At 35.6% G+C, this 17,781-nt stretch overlaps 2 protein-coding genes across 3 annotated transcripts in view; both read right to left on the bottom strand.

Moving 5' to 3' along the window:
• LOC105170495 (ubiquitin carboxyl-terminal hydrolase 5) lies at window positions 634-9,647 on the bottom strand. The gene is made up of 13 exons (XM_011091273.1): window positions 9,311-9,647; window positions 7,453-7,704; window positions 6,211-6,355; window positions 6,046-6,105; window positions 5,844-5,939; window positions 4,857-5,240; window positions 4,248-4,388; window positions 3,990-4,160; window positions 2,659-2,916; window positions 2,429-2,577; window positions 1,759-2,307; window positions 1,260-1,533; window positions 634-1,044 (listed from the first exon to the last, which is right to left on the bottom strand). Exons 1-13 carry the CDS (start codon window positions 9,427-9,429, stop codon window positions 862-864), a joined length of 2,781 nt encoding a protein of 926 aa, XP_011089575.1. The 5' UTR covers window positions 9,430-9,647; the 3' UTR covers window positions 634-861.
• Window positions 10,301-17,781, bottom strand: part of LOC105170494 — a 9,736-nt gene continuing 2,255 nt past the window's right edge. Inside the window, exons 2-7 of one of the 2 annotated variants that reach the window (XM_011091271.2) lie at window positions 15,922-16,021; window positions 14,940-15,005; window positions 13,576-13,690; window positions 12,079-12,161; window positions 11,609-11,676; window positions 10,301-10,763 (exon numbers count right to left, since the gene is read on the bottom strand). In XM_011091271.2, coding sequence (XP_011089573.1) covers window positions 10,652-10,763; window positions 11,609-11,676; window positions 12,079-12,161; window positions 13,576-13,690; window positions 14,940-15,005; window positions 15,922-16,021 — 544 coding nt within the window. In that variant the 3' untranslated portion in view covers window positions 10,301-10,651. The remainder of the gene's footprint in view (window positions 10,764-11,608; window positions 11,677-12,078; window positions 12,162-13,575; window positions 13,691-14,939; window positions 15,006-15,921; window positions 16,022-17,781) is intronic. The other variant, XM_011091272.2, reaches the window with a different exon arrangement.

Raw genomic sequence — 17,781 nt, 5'->3', positions numbered from 1 at the left:
TGTTCACCATCGGTCGCTCATTTATACAATGAGTGATGAACTAAATGGATATTTCTTTTCATTTTATAGTCGAAGAAAATAGAGAAAGAACAACCAATGTAACATGAAAGCACCCGCAACTATAAAATATCTAAAAGACTAAGATATAAAATATTATCCAAAAAAATGAATTCGTCACCACAGTCCAATAGCCAAAAAGTGCTAGTTACACTTTTCTAGCATAGAAGCAACTGATTCACAGAATACTACAAGTATCTGCAAGTCCTGCTAAGGTATAAATCACTCCCGCAATGAGCTGCCCAACGCGAACTTCCTTTTTCTCCCTGTGAATGAATCATTACGTGTCTATGTTTTCTCTAAGCTAAGCAATGATGGAATCATTAATGAATGAGATGTGAAATATTTACTAATTCTTGTAACATGGATGAATAAGAGCTTTTCATCAGCTCATCAGTAAATTCCACGTCCCACCTTCCAGTAGTACAATTTCTGGAAACCAATAAGGACCATTTTCATGAAAAGCAAATATGATGTGAGAGAGTATTCTTCTGATTCAATGCTGGAACACAATACCCCAAACAGCTTAGTCAATCACACAGAACACATACAGCAGAGAAATTACTGAGGCGGATATTTTACAAACATTATAAACACTAGATATGCAAAAATAGTACATGTGTTCTTTTCCAGGCCAAAAAGGTCGATGGCCGACCAGCTAATTCGTCTTGTATTTTATCTGAGATCTATGCCTACACTAACTTCCTGTAACCTCCTAATATCCTGTCGACTGTATTAAATTCACTAAATATTAGAACATCAATAACAGTTAACTTTACAGACATTTGGGCCAACCTATGCTTGCTAGCTACTGGAGGGAATGTTGTGGCTGCTAATGGTAGAGTAGACTCCATTACTTGCAGAAGCTCTATCATTATTGACCCGTCTATAGAATAGCACGTAAGCAGCAGCCGACTTAACTTCTTCTTCGTTGATTGGTGATATGTGGCTATCGTCAAAGTTGTACCACCTGTTTTCATCCAGAAGCTGCATACAGGATATATACCATTAGAAAAATCCTTCTAATGGTCAATGAAACATCAATATTAAGTTGTGGGTGGAACATTCAAACTGAAAACAACCATCAAAACAAGATTCACTCAGCATGCAATTAGTTGTGTGACTAAAGTATAACAAGCAATTGGGACTTCCATTAGAAATGCTGATATAGCCCTCAAGTTCAAAGTAACCTATGAACAAACCTTAATATGCGCCGTATAATGCCCACTTCCCATGCCACCATAGTGATTTATCAAGGCATAGAGTTCGTAGATCTGACGCCGGGTGCTGTTCTTGTTCGCGACATAATTTGTCAAATCAAAGTCATGAATGGGAAAATTTACAAAAGTGTCAAGCTTATGCTTCATTGATCTACTGTAAGAGAATCTTTTTAAGTGAATAACAAGAACTTCAGGAAGCCTCCATAGATCCAGCTTCTTGCTTGCTTGGCGCCTCTCCTTGCATTGAGGACAGTACCTTCATCATGCAAACATGAAAAATGTTATATATAAAAGAACAGGTTGTCCAGTAGTTAAAGAGAAAGACAGGGAAGAGGGAAAACTCAATGGAATCTAGCAATATTACAATCTTGTACACCATTTCAATCTGAAACAAACATATGAGATGCACATCGAAAAAGTATATCCTAGAGTCATCAGATATTTGAGGCAAGAAACAAATAAATATATTAAAAGAACTTACCACATGTCTTCAGGGACCAAAGGCTCTTCACGTAGAAAAGCTTCCAAGCAAGTGTACAATGAGAGAGGTTCATTACGAGCTTTCTTGCTTACATGCCCATACTTACAAACTTCTGGTAGATTTTCAATGTGGCTGGTATCATAACTTCCCAAAAGCTTCTGCGACCAGTCAACAAATACCAGTATTGACATAGAGGAAGAGGACAACTTAACCACCTTATCATCACCGACGGTTAAATCAATGCAAGCATTATTTTCATCAACCAACTGCAATGGAAGTTTCTCCAAGGACGTTAGTTTAGAACTGCCACCATCTCCTTTTCTTGCATTGGTAACATCTGAATCTGCATGAGATTGATCTGACACTGTAACTGATGCATTGCTAGAGGTCACAGCTCCACAGTTTTTTGTTCTTAACATGGGTGAGAGCATAGTGTGGACTATCAGCTGTATATCACTCCTAGTGATAGTATCATCACAGGAAATTGGTGAAACAAGAGGTGTTCCATAAGGCTTCCACCCGAGAGTGCTCTGAGCATTTCCAGTACCCCTAAGAATAAAGACAAAGAAGCAGAACACATTAACTGCAATGTGGAAGTCATATGGATTAAATAGATGAATCAAGGGAGGAAATTTCTAAGTCCAGAGCATCTTTAACAAATTGTACATACTGTTCTTCCCGTCGGTGTATCAACTGGAGGAACTTTGTGTTCTTCAAAACCTTTGGGATCTTGTAGGCAGTAAGGTGGTCGTCATCTTTTATGGAAGATAATGATATCAATGGATCCTCCAAGAACCGGTAAATCAAGTGGCCTCTTATCTATGAACAGCACAAAAGTAAATATTGAGTTACACCAAGCAAATAAATTCTACCAGACTACCAAGCAATTTATCTGCAAACCTCAGCAAGCAGAAGCTTCTCATTAAGATCCAACAAACATGAATTACTGAGTGCTTGGATCAGATCCCTGCAACGACCCTGCTTTGGTACAGTTATTGTGTAAGCTTCCGGCAGGGCACTTCCATCGCAAGTAAAAACAGTTACCGTCATACTACGAGTGGTAGCGGGCTGAAGGGGCAAGGACAGATACATAAATGGGTCAAATGTAACTGAAACTTTATTACATACAGGACAGACAAGAGTTGACTTGTATTGACCCTGCAAAACAAATGTATCGAGTTACTTCAAACAACTATAAACATTAAAGACCTAAACATTTAGAGCGGAACAACAAATGAAGAAATAAGTACAAGATTCAGCATAATGTTTAGGATAACATGACTGGAAACAAACCAATTGAGTTGTTGCTAGACATCACTCCAATCAAAGAGAGCAGTTGTATAATGCAGTTCGAAAAACTTAAATCAGCCAAATGTGAAGGACTTCCCCGTGATACAGATTTAACCCAGTTTAAATAAAAGATTTTATTTCATTTTACTCAGAATGCTTTAGTTTCCATCCCCTCCAAATTATATAAATAAGACTGTAAAAGAACTGACAACTGTTGTACTAAGCAACATGAGGGAACATGGTTTTGCAACATTCTCCTCAGTCTTCAGCCACCTCTAGAGGAGAAACGGAATGATGAATATAATTAAAATTCACTAAATTAGGATGATATTTGGAATTCAAAGGATGCAAGCGCCATCACACCTTTTTTTTTTTTTTTTTAAATATATGTCGGGCCATTCACACTTAAGTAGTACAATAGCAGTGTCAGTCTAGCATCAAGCTAGAAAGACTTCTAGGTAATTGTGAAGAGTAACATCATCAAATCTAGTTAAAATAGTAAATTGGTAGCCAAAGATCAGAATGTTTTAAATCACAATATAAAATGATACGAATTACTTAACTTCACGGCAGCATGGAGAAACCATTGAACAATTTGCTACATCAACAAATTGAGTTTCCATTTTTTATGGAAATATTTTTTTCCAATTTTGTGGGGGATGGAAGGTGGTTTAGCAATACTTTGAGAATCTCAAAACTCATCTCCCTGCCTACCCTTAGTTCAATTCATTATCTCCAATTCTCCAATAAAAACTTGAATTTAGTGTATGAAATGAAGAGCCGCCTTGATTTATAACAATATTGTGTTTCAATTGATCCCAAATTAAAAGTGAGTTCCCCACTCCTAAAGCAATTCAATGATAAAAATTACAAATTAATTCAAAACGTAGCAAAGAAAGTCCAGGAACTGGATTATAGAAAATCGTAACTGTCATACTTACTTGGCATACATCCACAATAATTGAATCATTACGAGCTATATGATTTGCCCAATACTCATCTGCAACTTCTTCATCAGGTCGGCCATCTGCATCTCTCGATTTTATATATGGCTTGTGTTTGACACGATTCAGATCTTCATGAAGTCCATCTAACAGAAATGCAAGAAGTTCCTACAGAGAAAGGCACCAAACATGTTTTTTGATTTTCTCAATCAATATTAGCATGAATGCATGAAAGCTTTATATGAGGCACCAAACCTGTGAATCATGTTGACTGCATCCACTAAACTGTGGTGCAAAGCGAGCAAGCTTTGCCTTAAATGGCCTGGGGGCAACTGGAGCTCGCCCTGGTGCCCACAATTTTCTGAGTAGATCACCAAATGCTAAAGCAAGCTCACCCTGCATAATATATCTAAAGTTCATAAAAATGAACACATCCTCACAAATCAGTCCTTTTCAACACTCAATCCTAGCAATATAGCTGAATCCACAGAAGCACAGAAGTACTGCAAGTAGTTTTTTTCCCCTTATCTACTAGCATGAACAATACAGAAAGTCCATCTAGCCCTTGCCTCAAAGACCAGGGACTAAGTTAATCAAGCTCCATATAAAAAACCCAGAATTAGTTCCTTTACAGAAAAAAATTGAAATCAAGCCCGTAATCAGCAGAAGAAGAGAGAAAAAAGAACATCTCTTTTTGCATGAGCAACACGTAATCTCATGGCAAGAAAACAAACTGAAAGTTACCAACAAAAGACATCACTCTTACAATTATAAATCCACTCCAATCAAAAGAAAGATATCTCCTGAATTCTTTTACAGAGAGAGAAAAAAATAGTAAGCCATGTACTTGATGATGAAACTTACAACCATGCCCAATGGATTCTGTCGATTTATTTCTTGATGGTAATCTTCACGAAAATATCGAGCAAATTCAGGTGTATGGACGAGGCACTGTATTGCACTGTTCATAAAACAAGTATTTCCAAGATTCAGCAGTCCAGTGAGACCACAAGAAGACCCTCTTGTACTGACACCACTTGATCCATATGCCTTATCTGTATTTAGGTTCTGCAACTGGGAATCTGAATTACCATTTCTTGATGAATACTTGCCCGCTGATAAACTTCCAGAAGTTGGGAAAGTTGACTGTGAAGGTGCAGCAGCTAGGCTTCCATTATGCACAGATCCATTCTCCTGAACCGGACCTATGCCACCCTCAGTTTTACTGTCGATAACCTCTACCAGGATCTGCTTCAGCCATTGGAAAGGAAATATTGAACATCAAAATGTCGTCCAGCATCATGTAATACACATAAAGAACACCATCATCCAGGCAAAGTTACCAAATCAGCATAATCAATAATGGCAGGCATGATCATAGCAAAACTCATAAAGATATTAAACAAAGAAAACCTAAGAGAACAGAAGGGGAAAATGGCACTCAAAAGGGGAAAGCATTACTGTTTCAGCAAAAGGATGTGGGTAAGACAGCATTTTAACAAATACCACTTCAGAAAACAAAATAACATGATCTTATCTTGCACACTACCTAAACCAGGACCAGATGGGGAAAAAAATAAGATTAGTTAATCCACTTTGAATACCTAATCCATTAAGTTAATAGAATAGAATCTGAAACAAATTCAAGCAGAGATAAATTGTAGAGCAATTACAATAGAGTAGGATACCAAGAAATTGAAAGCTGTAATCATGCAGGTATGTTCATATGGGGAACCCATACATATGACAATAAAGCTTATGGTTCAATTAAGGAGCACATCTATGTAACCTTATTTTAGGAGAGATAGCAGTCTTAAAAAGTTTAAAGTGGTGGAGCATATAGTCACCCACATCCTGATCCATTTGAATATTTGCATCATCAAGCGTCTTTTCCATGTCATTCATCAATGCATGCCTTTGATGACTGAAGTAATCCCAAATAGAAACCTGACACATTGCAAAGCTCCACGCCATAAATAACAGTAACAAAATACAAATCAATAAAAATAAATATAGAATATAAAAAGAATATGTTCAAAGGAGAGCTAATTACTTGCTTCGGTGTAAGATCAAAAATTTCACAAGCTCGTCGGTGAAGTTCGCCGATTGTCTCCTGATAGATGGATTCAACTTTATTAGATACGCATATTTAGACGTCAAAGGGGAAAGTAAAGTTTGTATTTCCTTAAACGAGAAGGGATGGAGAAGGGAACACGACCTTTTTGCTTATTCTTATGGCAGATCGGTCACCTTTTGGCATCAAATGCAACTGGAGCCGTAGAGGATAAACTTCCACTGACAATTCTGTTTGTGAAAGACCTGTGTTTATAACTTTTCGCGGCAACACAGGACCACCTCCATACCTAAATCGAGGAAGTAATATTAATTATTTTCCAGTATACTTGCTGATCTTCTGCACATGGTAGAACCTTGTAAGAAGATACAGCTTGCTACATTCATAATGAAAATAATATGTGCAGTGAATAAGTGAACACAACATACTGGTATGAATCCATCACCAAGTAAGATTACGATTATACAAATTTGGTGTGCATCATGCAAGTATTTCACTCTAAAGCGAAGGAAACATAGTTGAACTTCTGAATTTCTTCAATTTAATTTCTCAAGGGCAATATATATCATCTGAAGTTGCATTGGCTCTATTTAGTTTCAGCAGAAACAACAGTGAATGTGAACTTAAATCTGATCTGAAGTCTGAACAGAGGATCTATAATTTGAGCTGAAGCATGAACCAAGCTCAAGTCGAAAGGACAGTTCATCCAATAAAATCAGCACTTTACTGAGACTTCTTTGTTAACATTTCCTAAAATGAAATAATAAGAAATGTAGGAAAAACAAATTGAACACAGGCCAAGCTAAAGTCTCTGGCATCATTGAATGGTTCCTCTCCCAATCTGCAGCTAGCACTCCAAAAGAAGCTAAGAGGCAGTGGTCAATCTTGAGTTGGTTTAGCTCTTTCTTTCATCATTTTCTATTTCTATCCCTCCTCTATTTCTATGTAACAAAGACATATTCTTCATGTAAAAAAGAATTCTCTGTGTGCAGCTCATTTACTTAAATAAACCAAAGGAGTTCAACTTAATCTGGAAAAGCTGATAAACAGGCATGTTTACTTTAAAAAACAAATAAACATGAAATACTGAATAACCAATACTTGGAGAATCTAAAGCTGGAGACCATAGGCTTATTCAATCTAACTTTGGAGTTCTGGTTATTTCCTCTAGTCAGAAGCAATCTAATTATAATTATTACAATAGTTTTAGTGGCATATAATCATCCACAAACAAGTTCTAATTAGAAGAGAAAATGAAATAGCCTATATATATACGTGAAGAAAAGTATCTCTCTTTCAATCAAAGATCTAGGATTTCAAATGGTTTACCAGAATTTTCAGAGAATGATGATACGGAATGAAGTGAGAAACTGACTTCTCACTTACCATGAATATAATTGACTCCAAACTTCTTGTGGAAGCAGTATATAGTCAGTGCCTTCAACTAAAGTATCATGAAGCTCAATACCCAGAGCAGAATCTTCAGATACTGTTTCATCTATTAAGTCAGAGTTGTCAATGCAAGAAGGCCTCTTCAACGTACTTGAGCTGACCGAACCATGATGCTCAGAAGAAGATCCATCATTCACATTGCCACTTTGGTTTTGATTTACGTACTCCAGCCAGTTTTGCCACCATCTGGCAGCAACCATTATTAAATGTCATACACAGAAAATGAGGTAGTTACAAGTCTAAGCCAAAATGCAAAATAAATGGATTTCTAAAACTTGAGTAGTAATCAGAAACCTCACATGCAGAAAGGAACAAATGAATTTAGCCAACACTATAGAAAGAAAGAGGTTGCTAGGGTCCTATCAAAGTTGCAGCTTTCCAGAAAAGGAAATGAGAAACACCCGAGAAGCAAGTCAGCCAGTGGATCTAGTTTTCATGGATTTTTCTCCCTTGAACTTTTGACACTCAGAAGTAGCTCAAGCAAGGGCAATGAGTACTCCCTCCCAGCACTCTCTCCACGGCTTATCCTAACTTTTTCAGGAATCTACCAAATGTAGTAGAATTCTGAAGATCCATCAAGCCCATTGTATTATAGCATATTGGTAATGACATTGAATTTAAACAAGGTCATACACAACTAACAAAAGCAAAAAATTGATTCCACTGGTGACCTAATTTAGTTGGTCTCTCTTTCTTAATTTTGACTAACATGTCAAATTAACATTCTTGCCAACATTCTAAGCTTGAAAAGTACTTTCATTTGTTTAAGTGTAATGATGCTAAACAAATTCTTTTGCTTATTGATATATCTTTTCCATAGCGATTATGCATTATGCTTTATTAAGACTCTGCTAATATTCTTTTTCATGGACCACAGACTTTTATGCGAAAACAATGGTGTATCCCCATTGGATTCGTTCAAAACCTTAAAGAATATATTGTCAAATTGAAGTTTGGCAAGTACATCTCAGCCAATAATATTAACTGGTCGCTTTGTTTTCTATACATTCATTATCATTCATATCTTTTAAAGAATTATATTGTCAAGTTGAAGTTTGACTAAACACCTTGATATTTGGACTAAGTTGTTAAATGTACAAGAAATCACTACAAGGTATTCCTTTTTTCAATTCGGAATGGGTATTTGCATATTGGTTACCTGTATCTACTTCCAAGTTTTTAACAGTAAAGTTTGTATACGAGATAAAATATCTCCAGAATAAGATGTCCTGGACTAAATCTGTAGTTTCCCCAATGTGATGATATTAATAAACTAATTAAAAGTTCTGAATGTTGAGATTGAAACCAGCTGTATTTCTTGTATCTATTCCAAATTAGCTAATCCAGCCATACTGGAAATTCAGAAATAAATTAAAAAAAAAAAAAAAAAGGAGAGAACACTAAGAAGAGAAACATAAATTAGCCCATATATTCCGACTCAAGGACCACACAAGTTCAGCAGAGTATAGCATTCAGCCATTGCAGCTTCCTCATAACAAAAGACACATCTAAAACCTCAACTGAGCATAAAACAAAAACCAATAAAATGGGGATAAGAACTCTTATGGTTTCCAAGAGTTCTCTACACCATAAATCCTAACCCTCACTGAGCCCACAACTCACCCATGGTTAAAATGCTTAAAACACATCCCAATAAAACACCCAATTGAAAAACAAAAACACCATCAGTAAAGCCCCAAAAAAAACCACAAACATACACATCAATCCTAAAAATAGATCTATTACATTCATGACACCGGCGGAAAAAAGAAGAAGAAGAAGAAGAAATTACCTCTGGGTGATCAAATAGAAAGTATCGCCGACTTTAGTCTGGGCTTCGGCGGCTACAGCAATGTCTCTAATGGTCTGCTTCTCTTCCTCCGGCGTCAGCTGCCGCGCCACCTCAGCCATTCTCCTTCTCTCCCTCTCAAAAAATAGGAAAAAATCCGCGCATAAAAGGAAACTCTAAAGGGGTTTTCCGGTGGGAGAATTGGGATTTGTACACAGATTTTGATGAGGAGAAATAGGTCTTCTTCAGCAGTGAATTTTCTTCTCTCTAGGGACGTTACAAGTGAGAGTGTGAGCCCAGTTTGGTAGAGAGGAGGAGGAGGAGTAAGGGTTTTTGGCTGTTCACAGTTAAAATAAAATAAAATACCGCCACCTCAGCCTCAGTGTAGTACACTACACACCTCATTTCTAAATTTCATTCTCATTTTTACAATAAAAATTGGAAAAATAAAATAAAATGCAAGGCTCCATTGCCACTATGTTGACTGTGTTTGATTGTTGAAAAATCTCTCCCATTTATATAAAAAAAATATATTCCTAAGACACACTTCAATACTTACTAAAAACTATAGTTATTACATTTCTTCATTTACCTAATTCGTTCTACGGAATCATGAACGACTATTTTGATTCACAAAATATGTTTAAATTACAATACCCCTTTTTTTTTCTGTTTTTGGGTACCACAATCCCTCTTAATCAGTTAATTTTATCAACAAAAATAATATTTAATTACAAAAAATTAAAATATATCCATATATCGAGTGTGCTTCAACTGCATATATTTGAAATAATTAAACCCCAATTAAGGAATGAAGTTAATTTTTAATTTCCTAGTGCTACCATATAATATACGAGTAAATATTTGACAACAATCCCAATAATTTTTCCAACTGTTAGAGGTGTTACAAATAAGTTTCCCCCTCTTTTCTTTTTAATGGGTACCAATTCAGTACATCAACAGCTGCAGAATTTGCATAGATCATACCATTCCTGCACAGCAAATGCCCTTCAATTGAATAGCAAAACTTTCTCCTTAAGAAGTTATTTACAGGACTAAAAAATAGTTCTACACTACAACTGATGGTGCTCACATCGATACACTGATTATCTCCTAAGACAAATCAAAGTGAAAAAGAAATATCAATCAGGAACCAGGACGGACCCTGACAAAATGAAAGAAGGAAAAAAAGAAGAAAAGATTTTAAGTACTAAACACTTGGAGAGAATTCCTCATTGAGTTGAGTCGCATAGCCAGTTATTTTGATATGTGTGTATACTGAAAGGCGCAACTTGACAGAAAGTCAGATTCATCATCATTACGACCAGCAAGTGAAGGAAGATGTCAAGACTTCTTTGGCAGGGATGTTCGAGGAAGAATGGAGTTGGCAAGCTCTTCATTCAGCTTGACAGGAAGGGGTGGCATCTGTTTCATTATTTCTGGTGTGTCGTTCAAGCTGCAATACACAGTTCAGATTAGACCATCTTAATTATTCGGAATTCTATGCTAAACTCATATGATTCTTGTTGGATGCGTACGCTAAAAGTATTTCAAATATACTTCTGCTACGAGTGTGTTTCTTGTGTATGTGTGCCTGTAAACATCGCAACTTCCATAACTGATATCCACAATACATATTCAATTACCCTTATGTAAGATGCCGGGAATTGTTTCTATGGGCCTTGTGGTGAGTAGTTTTGTAGTTTAAGGACAGCTCCAATAATACGGCATGCTGAAAATGTTGTTTAGGAATAATAGATGACACTGCTAACATCCAGTTCAGATCTTCAACCTCTGCCTTTCTGACTTAGTACTGATGTGCCGAAGTACAAAACTAAAAGTTTAAGATTCTTGTTCATTCTCCTTTTTTCAAACTGGAGCCAGCAGGCTCTTTTAGTGGGCTGGGGGAGGAGGAATGGATCGGCAATTTGGAGAGGGCTTTCCAGTTTTTAGAAGTCAGGAAGACAGAGCTTACTCTATGACTAGTGAATGTTTGACAAGATTTTGAAGATAAAGCTGAAACAAGGAATCCGAAGAACCCGACATTACCAAAAAACTAAGCGTATAGCATTTGTTCAGATGATTTACTAAAGCGGGCAGATCAGATCTCCCAGTTCACAACTAACTCAAAACATTTGACAGAAGAAAAGAAGAGGAAAAAGCATGTCAGCTGCAGCCTAGGAAGTAAACAAGCATGATAGTCTACAGATGCAGCAAACTTTGTGAAATGGTTCCTCATGCTTTAAAAGGAATGCATAATTATGTGAAAATAGTATCAAGGTTAGAGTGTCATGGACGTACTCATTTAAGATCGAAAGTATATTCGTTCGAGCTTGACAGAAGAGATTGATGTTGTCGTGAATCTGCACCTCAAATAAGCAAATATAATGGTAGCACTATCAATAATAGCTAGAGGTGATTTATATTATATTCTGAACAAAGCTGATGCAACAAAAGAAACTTGAAACGGTAGACAAGTGGACACATTAACAGATTGGACTAGAAATCGAAATTGATAAGCCCTATAGCATAAATAAGAATAGTGTACATAGATATTATAGCATCATCTCTTGTTTAGTTTAGTATTTTTGCAAAGTAAACAGCCATAATGAATCACCCCTCAAACTACCATCTATAATTGTTCAAATAATATGTAATATCTACCAAGAACTGATGAAAGAAGAAAATGTTTGTGAATATCATTCACGAACTTATGGATAAAGCTACTTCATATAGAAAATTGGAGGCCCAAATTTATTGAACATGCGTACCTTGCAAGCAGAAAAGTTGGCCGAAATTTGATCCAAGGCATGAGCACTTTGCTCAAGAAGCTGTCCAGCAGCTCCACCGATATCTGAAATACACAACTTTAAATGCTCAATACGTAGCTTGAATAAGAAAATTAACAGAAGAACGACCCCAAGAATTAATGGCCAGTACATGTAATCTCACATGTAAAGCAGATACCACAAACCTCTTACATTGAAATTCAAAGCATCATATAGCTCTGATGCCATATTCTAACTTAACATAGCCGGACAATGGGTGATCTAAAAAATAGTCCTAAAAAATCTGTGAAGCAGTACATACTACAGTTTTTGTGAGAAATAACTGCATTGTGCATCAGCCATTAATAATGGAAAGTTAAGATAAAGAATTACAAAGACGCATTCTTTGCATAGCTAAACGCTAAACCCTTCCACTTGCAAGAACGCTAAACCCTTATATTTGCATAGCTAACAAAATAGCTGCTCCGAAAAAAGTTATCTCGTAACAATTGAATTTTGAGATTGCAATATGAAACTGAAAATCACAATGTGAATCCAAAAGGCAAATGCATTGACAAAACCCACTTATTTTACAAGGTTTTAGTTTATCCATAGAATATCGAAATGAATTTCACAGAAATAAAGATTAATAAATAAAAATTTTTGTCACAAAAGGAAAAATTCAGATGCACAGTGCTCTTCAACTTGTCAATAGCACAACCACATCAAGAAGTGCACATCAGCCTACACCTACCTGAAGTGTGGCAATGTCTTTTAAGAATAATAAAGATAAAGAAGATCTAAGTCACAAAAGAAAATTTCATATGCACAATGCACTTTAACATAGCAATGGCATGTTGCATCAAAAAGTGTACGTCTGCCTGCATCTGATTCTAGCTTCTGACTGAAGCATCCAACTCTATGAGGGTAAATCAGCACCCAAAAGGAGAACTTACATGTTGAAGTTGTATAGACCTCTGGAAGCTACTCGACATCCGATTTTTTGCTGATGCATAATTTCTAGACCAATATATCCTATTAAAATTTGACTTATGAAAGACAGAACTGGCTCTTACATACAAAGTTCGGAAAGCAACTTTCTCATGAAAAATGAACTGTAATGACCAACATTCTGATGATAAGTTTAATGGCCACATTAATTGTCATATCCAAGCCTGCCTATGCATGCAAGACACGTGCAATTACAAGCCAGTTATCCTGCATATATTTCCATTTTAAAATATGTACTGCATTCTTGAACAAATTATCTATAATAGCTAAGCATTCCATGTGCATATCTTTGCAGACTGTTAGCTAGAGATGAGGAAGCACAGAAAGAAGCTTAAATTTGGATAGATAAGCAATGTAAAAATATTTAGAACATACATCTGGTAGAATACAGGATTGAATAAAATGGTCAACAAAGTACAATTAGAAGGTTAAGCCTATTAAAAACCGTTCTTTCTATCCGAGTAAGTGAAATCTGAGAGCGTGGATGACCTTTATATGAGATTCCATCATCACTTTCCATTGACATCATTGACTGAACATAGGCTGGGCCATTGGAGCGATTTGCAACTTGAGAAGATTTTGGCAATGAATCTGTAACTTTCTCCTGAAAATCCCCAGAAAAAATAGGCAATATTCAATCAGAGTATTAACTGAGATGAGTACAACAGAATCCAGGAAGCAAGAGCGACTGAGAGAGACAATTATTGATTTTCAGTATGCTCCCGAACATTTACAAAATCATAGCCAGACAACAAAAACATTTTGAGGAATAATACCAGAGTTGTCTAGAGCTCTTCTTATCCAGGGATTTTCATGTAGATATATATTGTTCTGGACACATTACAGGTTGATAAAAAGGGAGACTTTCAAGGTTAACAACTAAAAAGCTCACTAGACAATTCTGAACGCAACAACTTTAATAGCATGTTATCAGTAGCTCAAGCCATTGCTACCTCAAAATCAAGTGAAATGATGAGCTGTCAATTGGACCTAGATGTTCCAAACAAACAAATCCGAAGCGAACCAGAATAAATTACTTTTCAGAACATGATATTGCATACAGCCACCTGTAACTGGTGGCAAACTGAACAAGCTAAATCCTGAAACTGGACTTGCTGCAAACTTGCAGGTCAAAGACTCAGAGTCACAGTCATAGTTTTATATATGAGGTTCTGCTTGTTCAAGCAGGACATCACATCAATCCAAAGGCTTCTCCCATAACAAAGGTTATACGTGGTGATAACAAAAAGATATTGTAAAATTCAAATATCAACGTAATTCTTTAATCAAGGCTCACGACTTAAGAGCTTGATCAAAACCTATATAGCATCAGGAAATCCTCATAGAATAGACTTAATAATAAAATGAACGCACATTGAACAGAAATCACTTTGAACCCCACGAATGCTTGGCAGTCAATGAATGATATCTTGGCTACAAAATTATAAAGGACTGCCTAATTACTAGCAAGTTTGGCATCAATATCGCCTCTTCCTACAACTGGTGACCTTTTGCATGATCCACACAATCTTATTATGTTTGTAAGCATTGGTTCTAATTACATTTCTCTCCATCCTGCAATACTTGCCATCTGTTACTTATTTGGTCAACCCAAACTTTGGACTAGTCCAATCTATATATAAGAATAGCACTTGAGAAATCAGATGACTTTGTTATCGTTCAAGTTTATCAGATAGAAAACTTCAAAACAGCCACAGAGACCAAATAAGCAACCAAATCTCTAATATTGCAAAACAGAGGTGAATCAAAGATATTGGAAAGAGAGAGGGGCTCATTTCCTGAGTAATAACCTGGACATGTGGAACATTACAACATGAAGTAATCTTAAGTACCTTTTTGTCTTTACTTTTCCTTGACGAACTACTGTCATCCTTCCTTCTCTTTCCGTTTTCCTTTTTCTGCATGAAAGTAAACCATCCAAATCAGGATTGCCAGAATTAACTCAAAAATAAAGATAAGGTTTCTCATGGCTGCTTCCAGTCAATTCTGCTCTTGTTTTGTAGTCTATCATTATGACATTTATGATTACATTTATGGAGTCCTTTGACAGATATCACCCTTTACCTCCTTTTGCCATTTTCCTTTTTATGATAGACTCAATAAATCTAACCCATCACTGGCTATCTTTAGCAAAAGAATTCACCTCCTTATATAAGTGAAATTACAACATTGAGGTGTTGGAATGTGGGGTGTGACCTAACATTATCCAACATTACACCTAAGCCCAACGTGTGCCGATGGGTATTCCTTCATTATAATTTATTTGAAACAATCCTAATAGAAACCGATCTCTAGCAACCATAGACATAGGAGAATTCTCCGACCCACATAAATCTTATGTCTTGCAACTATGTTTCTTATCATAACTTTTGCACACATTCACAATATAACTAAAACCAATTTCTAAAATTAAGTTTTCATGAAGTCAATCATAGAACCAATTACTATTTTCTAGGGAACTAAGCTCGGTTAAGAACCTTTACAAGACATCGTCCCAAAAGTTATTTTAACCTGTATACTTTGAATTTCTCCAAGGAAGCGAATAACTGCATCCATCAAAACAGTGATACTAAAAGTTTTAGCCTGCTAACCGAATTAGCCCTCAAGATAGAGTTTCAATGATTGTTTCCCGGACCTATTACCAAATTTCTACTTAAACTGATACTTTGGGATCAAATTTCGAGTACAATATCCAACCAATTTGGAAGACATACAATCCTGAATTTCTGCTACGTCCAAGTTTTGAAAATCAATTTGCTTATTTTAGAAAATCTGATAGCCAATCATTCAAAAATGAAAATAAACATAGCTCACACTCATCCATCTGCAACGTAATGCAACATCTCGAACTGTCTTATCTCTCAAAGCCTGAGCAATTTTAGCATAACGAACAATCACCGATTCTGATCCATATCTGCAAAAGGGTCATCCATTATCTACAAGATATAAAATAGAATCAATGCATGCAAAGACATTGCGGGAACCACCAAAATTTGCTTCAAGTATGTTCAAATTATTATAACTATTAAAAAACAAACAAACCATATCAACTCAATATGTATAAAGTCAAATGAAAGGAATCAATATGGTTTTGGCAATACCAATGTGGTAAAGCTAAAGTCAAATGAAAGGAATCAGTGAGGATGTTGAGTCTACTAAGTAGTTTCCTCCATTAGTGTATGGAGTGGGGTTCAGATAGAGATGTAAATGAATTGGTTAAAAAGGAACAAAGTATTTATTCAAAGGTGAAACTCTGTTTATATTTGATTTTATTGTAAATGATTGAGCGTGAATGAGCTTTTTATTAACCCAAACATCAGTCAAACTTGCATAGATGCATTTTTACATATTTGACATTTTTCAACTAATGGAATTACTCCTCAAAGTGTCAATCAACAAAAATTGTGTTCAAGCATGGTCAGTATGCTCAAGAACCAAGCCCATTGAACTTCTAGCAATCAAATTTAAGTCAAGGTTCCATTACTCAATCTTAACAGGTCCCATTAATCAATCTTAACGTCGTCTTAAAATGCACAATTTAAAGTGTCATCAGAAGTGCTTTAATATTATCAAGTGTAAGTAAAAAAACACATTTTTATTAACTACCCCGTTAAATATGTCGGAAAAGGAATTCAAAAGTCGCAAAATGTCACTTCCCTTGAATAAGCTTTTACTTTAACTTTTTTGCAAAAAGTGCATCTAAACATGATTGTCAGACATCCAACACTCACAAATGGACTTGAATCTCTGGAGCATATTTGGAAACTGCTTCAAGCAGCCAGTATCCATCATCAAAACAATTTTAAGCATTGTGATACATGACCATAATTGAAACTCTAAATCCATTCTCACTCCGATGATTTCAGCTAAATGCTATAGCTGATTCTGCATTTCCCAACTTTAAAAACAAGAACAATGCAAATTTGTTTATTTTGTCGATTTTATATTAAATATTTCTTGTGCTAACAAGACCGACATTTCCCACAAAGTAATCCTCCACATGTGTATTTTATTGCTAGTACATGGTGATTTCCATATTGAAGCGAAAAGAAAAAAGTCCTAGGTGCATAATCATTACCAAAGGATGAAGTTTCTATTACAAATCCACGATACATAAATAGGGGTGTCCACAGTTCCGTAAGTTGATCAAATTGAAACAAAATCGAGAATTAGGTATATAGCGAAACTAAACCAAAAAATTCTGTTAGGTGTAAGTTTTTATTTTTTAAAAAATCAGGCATCCGGTTCGATATTGCTATTTAGTGTTGAAATACTCAACCGTACCGACTGCCGAAATACTATTTCTTATATCTTAATTCTTATATACATATTTTTGTGTATTAATTCGTTTTATATTAGTTTTGTTATTTTACTTATTATAATTTTTTATAAAAAAAATAAATAAGAATTATAATTATTATTTTTAGTATTTAACTTTTAATCATTTTTTATATTTTTAAGAAAAAAATCAATTTACCAAATACCCAAAAAAATCGATAATTACCAAAACCGAACCTATTAATTCAGTTCGATATTTAGTATAGCGTTTGACGTACTAGATTTTTTATATACCAAAATTTTGATTCGGTTTTATCGAATGAACACCCCTAGACATACAACATAAATCATTTCTTTGATCGTCAAATGCATCTTGTAAGATCTAAAAATAAGTAA

This window comes from Sesamum indicum, linkage group LG9 (genome assembly GCF_000512975.1).
Source record: "Sesamum indicum cultivar Zhongzhi No. 13 linkage group LG9, S_indicum_v1.0, whole genome shotgun sequence".
Taxonomy (NCBI): Eukaryota; Viridiplantae; Streptophyta; class Magnoliopsida; order Lamiales; family Pedaliaceae; genus Sesamum; species Sesamum indicum.
The sequence above is the reverse complement of the archived record's forward strand: the minus strand, read 5'-3'. Positions and strand labels throughout refer to the sequence as shown.

What these genes read in the sequence shown, in the direction of transcription:
- LOC105170495 (XM_011091273.1), bottom strand. Translation starts at nt 9,429, where the DNA reads ATGGCTGAGGTGGCGCGGCAGCTGACGCCGGAGGAAGAGAAGCAGACC. An exon ending in TTATTGTGGATGTATGCCAA is followed by an intron (nt 2,917 to 3,989) that starts GTAAGTATGACA and finishes TTTGTTTTGCAG; the next exon opens with GGTCAATACAAGTCAACTCT. An exon ending in AGAAGCTTCTGCTTGCTGAG is followed by an intron (nt 2,578 to 2,658) that starts GTTTGCAGATAA and finishes TGCTGTTCATAG; the next exon opens with ATAAGAGGCCACTTGATTTA.